The sequence below is a fragment of the Anneissia japonica genome, unplaced genomic scaffold, assembly GCF_011630105.1.
Source record: "Anneissia japonica isolate Jap-2015-1 unplaced genomic scaffold, ASM1163010v1 scaffold173000_len10413_cov112, whole genome shotgun sequence".
Taxonomy (NCBI): domain Eukaryota; kingdom Metazoa; phylum Echinodermata; class Crinoidea; order Comatulida; family Comatulidae; genus Anneissia; species Anneissia japonica.
Genome location: NW_022703965.1, coordinates 3,734 through 10,425, shown reverse-complemented (window position 1 = coordinate 10,425; position 6,692 = coordinate 3,734). Strand labels below are relative to the sequence as shown.

General features: G+C 33.3%; 1 protein-coding gene across 1 annotated transcript; it reads left to right on the top strand.

Annotated features, from left to right (window-relative positions):
• Positions 1–6: 6 nt before the first annotated feature.
• LOC117104546 (pumilio homolog 3-like) lies at positions 7–5,245 on the top strand. Its single transcript, XM_033245403.1, has 6 exons — positions 7–37; positions 145–290; positions 666–757; positions 2,012–2,090; positions 4,084–4,171; positions 4,453–5,245. The coding sequence occupies exons 3-6, from the start codon at positions 683–685 to the stop codon at positions 4,574–4,576; spliced, it is 366 nt and encodes a 121-aa protein (XP_033101294.1). The 5' UTR covers positions 7–37; positions 145–290; positions 666–682; the 3' UTR covers positions 4,577–5,245.
• The last annotated feature ends 1,447 nt before the right edge of the window (positions 5,246–6,692 follow it).

Sequence of the window (6,692 nt, the reverse complement as noted above, 5' to 3'; positions counted from 1 at the left end):
TTACCCTGCTCAAGAAGGGAGATGAAAATGCAACTAGGTTAGTATAATAATAATAATAATAATAAACAAAGACAAAGTGTGTGTATTGGCAGTATTTATCAAATGTGTATTCTGAAACACAAATATATAATTTTTGTGTTGCAGTAAAAAAGATTTGAACACCAGGAGGCAGGAGGTACTAGAAGCTGTCAGTAAGCCTTTGCTAGAACATGTTCAGAGTCATGCTAGAGAACTTGTCCGCAACAAACAAACATGTCTTCTTGTAACTGCTATTTTCCAGAATGCTGTTGGTAAGTCGGTGGCAGATCTAGAAATATGAAAGTAAGGGGGCCCTGGGAGGGAAGTTTACTAATTTTGGGCCCAGACTACCTCAGTCCCATCATGGTGTAGGCTGAGGTATGACATTTTCTGTCAATAGCACCTCTGGATGGCTGGGAAAGGTATTTTAAAAATTAATTTGAATACAATTTTCAACAATTTTTGAGGCTCAGTGTTTCTTTTGCCTTTTCCCTGAATCTGCCTCTGTAAGTATAGTCTATCATGAGACATGATGTACATAGAATTGGTGGGCTTTTATAACTTGTCTTCTATTGTCATGGAAAACCTTCAGGCATATCCATGTAACTTATAAATCAAGGCAATTAAGATATTTATAATTTTTACAGGTGATAAGAAGCTAGCTATGGAAGCTATCTGTAATTTGGCATCAGAAGACTTAGTAGCCATTGATAGGGACTTAACAAATGCACTGGATAAAGTAAGATTTAAATCATTTATTTCAATGTATTGTGCCAGGTACTGTTGATTATATCAATTAAATTAAATTGTTATTAACTATTTTAATCATTGTCTTAAAGATCCTAATTGTAACATGTTAGGTCATATACAGCAAAAAGTAAAATTGAACATAGGTTAATTCAAGGGGGCCCAGCCAGCCCTGGCTCCCACTGAAATTTTCAATTTTTTTTTTTTTAATGGTGAAAGAAAGAAATTATATTCAAGTTCAGTCTGCAAGTGCCATTTCCAGCCATCTAGGAGTGCCATAATCATAAATCATCCCTAGCCATGGGGGGATATGGTCTAAACTCTCCATCTGTGAAAGTTTTACCTGGGCACCCTCTATTTCAAATTCCTGGATCCTAAATCTGATCCATTTCACCATTACAATGTTATATTCTGAGGGGAGTTACTCGGCAACATAAGGTGCAGAATGGCTCCTTTTAGATAACAGTGAACATGGTATTAAATTTATTTGTATTTTGTTGCATGACATGGACTTGTGGATGAATAAAGAAAAACAAAAACAAAAGTTCACAATTGAGAGGCTTAGAATAAAGAAATAGAAATTTTATTAATAAAATAAATATAAAATTGTTTTTATAAAATTTATATGCAAAATCCTAGGAAATATACTAATTAACAGACCAATATCTGAGCCCTAAATAATCAGTGAACTGTTCTCATACAAGAAGCGCTTTGGCACAGCAGGAACGGTTTGGTTTCCCAGCCTCACGGTGAGGGTTTCAATCCCTCGCTGTGCATTCCCCTTGTGTCCATAAGCAAGGCACTCTATCTTCATTGCTTCTCTCCACCCAGGAGTATAAATGGGTACTTCGTGGGGTTGCCTGCTCCTGCGCTGATTGCCAACGGCAACACTTAAGCATGTGGACTCAATGACCAAGGAAAAACTTACAGCACTTGGTAACTGAAAGGAAAAGCACTATATAAGCAACACGTAACAAGTAACATAGTTGCAATCCACACACGTTTTTTTTTTATTATCGCATCTATTTTTTACTTTTGATTTGTATTCTTGTGTGTAGTATTTATAAAATATTCTGTATACTTTGTGCGGTGGGAAGAAGCAATAAAACAGTCAGTCAGTGGTAACAAATATTGTTTCATTAGTAGTATTATATAAATTACAATAAGCTACAGATATGCTGAACTACTTTTTTTTTATTATTATTTTGATAATCTGTATTTGTATAATGCTATTTGTGTGTAACAGATGCATATTGTTGAACACCCTGCTGGACATATTGTGTTGAAGAAACTTATTCAACAAGACAAAGAAACACAGAATTCAGGTTGGTTACTCAAATGTTGAAACTAAGAAATTAAAATACTATTACTATCTAATAAATAAAAATAGTTAAATGCGTTAAGAAAGCCCATTAACTAGATCTACCAGAAGTAGCTTCTTCCACTGTGGGATCTTGAAAAAGTAAACAAAGATTCAATAATTATTTAAGTTATTATTATACCAATTATACCAATAGTATACCGCTGAAATCTGACAGTATGCTATGTTTTTTTAAATAGAAAAATGCTTAATGGTTTTATATTGTTCTTATTGAATGTCATGCCACCCTTTGTGCAAGCAGACGAGAATTGTGGGATGGGACATTGACCTGTAGATAAATGTTAATACAAGATATTTATACTGAACAATGCCTAGGATTTGTTTACACTAAGTGTTAGGGGATACATTGGTATGCTGGCTTTATTGTCTCTACTCTATTTATATTTGGGTTTCTTTTACTCTATTGAAGGTTCATCCCAAATAAAAACTCTTCTTAAACCTACACCAATAACGATGTTAAACTGTGATTTAAATACATTATTATTTGTATAGAGTAAGTAAAATATGGTCTGCATTTGAATGATTCACATCATCATCATCATCATCATCATCTGTTCTATAACCTGTTGGGTGTCAGGTTATGGGAGCACTGATGCAACTGTCGCTATTTACCACATCACCCATTAATGTTGTTCACCCAATTTCTTCTAGGTCTTCCTTTCTTCTGTTTTGCATTTACATGCCCCTGCAAGATTGTATATTGCTTAATGTGCTGCTATTCCTGTAGATATATCCAAACCAATTGAGTTTTTCTTGCCCTGACAATTATTAATAAATTTAACTGCCAATTGTGTTCACTGGGCCTATGGTGGTAGTCTTTATCAGAAAAGAACCATGACAAGTGCGTCGCTTGAACCTGTAGGTTTGTGCGCCTCTGCCTTAACCATTTGGTCATTCGACTTGCCTATTTCTGAAGGAATTTCAACCTTGAAATTACCTGCATAAAAGAAATATCAGTTTGATTTAGTGTTGTTTTTTACTATACAGAAGTACATTGTTGATATATATAAAAATGTGCAATTTTGAACGGACTTGTGATTCTGATATATAATTGCTCACTGGTCAAGAACGTTATTAGAGTGCCTATCACCAAACTTATAGGGAAGCTTCTTTACATTTTAATATACCTCAAACATGATTTTGAAAAAAAAAAATAAAAGATTTTTTATTCAACTTTTATGAGTTAAGGAGTTAACATTTATGTATAAAGTAATAGAGCTACTCAATAACTTTAAAATGACACCAAAACCAGGTCAGTAGGTGCTATACTGAGATATGGTCAGTTAAACGTGCAAAGTATCGCTAATTAGTCCAAACTTCGTATGCACGTATCTCACTAATTGAGAGGCCTAGAGCAAAAATTTTCATTTCTGATTGTTTCTCATGGGTCCCAACCCATGAGAAATTGATGGTTTGTTTTTTGGTTGATTTGACATGGAATTACCCTTACATGCATGCATTATTCACCTTCATTATATACAGTATAACTCTGTTTTGGAAGTATATGATTGCTGAATGATATACCTTTTTTTTATAAGATACTACCTTTTAATTATATTGGTCTCCCTCTAATTAAAGACTCCTCCAATTATAGACCACTGTTCTGCAGCCCCAAATTAACAAATATCTTTCATCTTTATTATTCTCATTAGAGACCAGATATGCTCAAGACCATGGAAACCCCAGTCCCAGAAATGGTCTTTAATTGGAGGATGACCTGTACTTGGTTTTATTATAATTTTTTTGAAATGATAATTGTTAATTACAGTATATTCCATGATTGTAAGTCATTGAATAAATAGGATTTTAAGTAATGATATTTGTTCATTATTTCATTTCATGTTTTATATGAATTCATGGTCATACTACAGCAATCAATACATGGTTGGATCTACTTTCTTTAATAAATATTCAAAATTGTTCATAATTACTTTCAGATTTTAGTGATATGTTGGTTGAGAAAGTGGGTACAGAGAAGATAGTGACATGGAGTAGCATTAACAGGGGAGCATTCATTCTCGTTTTGTGAGTAAACATCATTTTATTGAAGTCCATATGTTAATCTCTATACCATTAGGTCTATGCTTTGAAAAGAAACACAGAGTGTAAGCACATGGATTTTTAGATTACACCATGCACACAGTGCTCCAGGTGAATCTGTCTCTGATATAATATTTGCTAAGTGGATTGTATGTGGTTGTCCTCAGAACATTGTAGGGAGTTGACCCACAGGTGGTTTTGGTGGTTGTTGTAATGAATTTTATTTAGATTTGTTGTTTTACTGTTATGTGTGCATTTGCTTTCAGCCTGTTGGATTGTGGAAGTGATTCTGTAAAGAGTAGCATTAAGGAAGCAATGACACCTATGATGAAGGTACTACAAAAGGCAGACTTTAAAGGAGCTCAAGTTTTAGAAGACAAATTGAAATGAAAATAACTGCAATTGTTTTAAAGTTTCGTTAATTCAATATGCATTTTTTATCTTTTTCTATGTCTTGTCTTTCATGTTCTTATACCGTAATACTCTTAATGCATTCATTATATTCTTTTCTTTTTAGTTTAGAAGTGAAGCAATTTGGCTTCATTCATTTGTTTGATACTCTCAGCATTGTGGTCAAGGGTTTGAGCCCTTACTGTGCAAGAATACATTTTATTTGTTTGTCCCTCTCTACCCAATAGTATAAATGGGTACCGGCATATGTTGGGAAAGTAAACAGACTGTACAGAGGCATGGTGATCCCCCTACAGTGTTGCACAGTCTGGGCCATATGCTAAAGAGTGTTCTGGCCTGTACAGATTTGACTATCTCTTTAAAATTCATCTTAAATTCAATTAAGTACAATGTCACAATATAAATTACAAGCAAGGATATTTCATAATGTTTTTTAATATGCGATTCCTAGAAAAGTTGAAGTCTATAACTAGTCCAGGCAAAGAAAAATTTAGAAAGAGAGAGTAGATTGTTGCGATTGATATTGAGTTTTTTATTTATTGGTATAAAAAAAAACTCAGATAAAAATGTTGAAAACTTAAATATAAATATGACTTACTGTACATTAATTATGTAAAAAATTAAAATCCAATTCAGCTTTGTTCAAATGAAGAGTAATCTTTTCATATTTTCTTAATAAAGAAACTGGTAATCTTCTTGAACTGAAATCCTTGATAATAGAACCAAATGGATGTAAGTTGACAAAAAATACAACTCATTTTAAAAATAACACAAAAGTTTTAATGGAAGACATGTTTCGGGTTACCTACATTAATTATACAACAAAAAAATTAAATTAAATAAATTAAGTTCAAATGTTGAATTTGGGAAACCTGTGGTGGAAGTTTATTCCAAAGAACAGAACTTGTGGGAATAAATGAGTTATAGTGAGATAAAGTGTGGAAAGTACGGTAGGTCTAGTAACAATTGTAGTAATGAACAATTGAAGAAGCTTGTGTTGACCTGGGAGACATTGTAGGGAGGGAGTATAGAGAGAATCTCCAAAGCATAGAAAAAAAGAAAGAAATGAACAAAACATTTTTCCCCATATTGAATTTATAGGATGACTATACATATGTGTGAACAAATTATGTTTGAAAATTATTTGGAATGTACATTTGTTTAGACACTTAGAATACCAAATTTTGGAGTGTTATTTATGTTCTATTGTACAGTATGTGGCAACCTTGATAGCTGTAGCTGGTCGATCAAGGTGCAGGGGTGTGAAACCCTTTAAAATTAGGCATTCTTGTAGACTTTCACAATTTTTGTACATGTACTATACAAGCTGAACAAGCCTCATGGTTAAAAGGGCCATCAGAACACATCGATTCAGATGTTCTAAAATAAATTCTGAGTGAAGCAATGATTTTTGAGATATTGCAAGCTACCCATGGATCAGGAAAGATCTGTATGCGCTCTATGCAATGCCGTAGCCAGGATTTTTGAATATTGTGGGACAATATCAGGATGGACCCACTTTACGCGTAAACTCAAATAATGTGGACCCATTTTCTTAGAAGTTGTCCCATTTTACGTAAAAAATATGAATAATCTGGTCCCATTTTCTTAAAAATTTACCAATTTTACACAAAATATGAGAAATCTGGACCCAATTTTAAAATGTGGACCCATTCTTTGTGGACCCAATAGAAAAATTGTGTGGGACTATCCCAACAACTGGCTACGGCATTGGCTCTATGTAGGTGTATAGACGCCTACAAAGTACATCATATTAATATTAAGTGTTTCACATTATCAATATGTGATGCTTAGCCTTCATGAATAAATAAAATGCTAACTGTCTATGGACAGTAGATTATGGTTGTTATAGTAGTCCGTTTTATTATAATTTCTGAAGAATGGCATAGGTTGAGGCTTTCATATGACACCCTCTACAATGGGTCATGAACAACACCTCAAATTAAATAAAATTATTAATAATGATCATTAATGCTTTATTTGATTTTTTACTTTCATGAATACATTGATACCTGTCTATATGGACGACAGATGATGGTTATTGTAGACTTCGATTTATAATTTTTGAGAAATT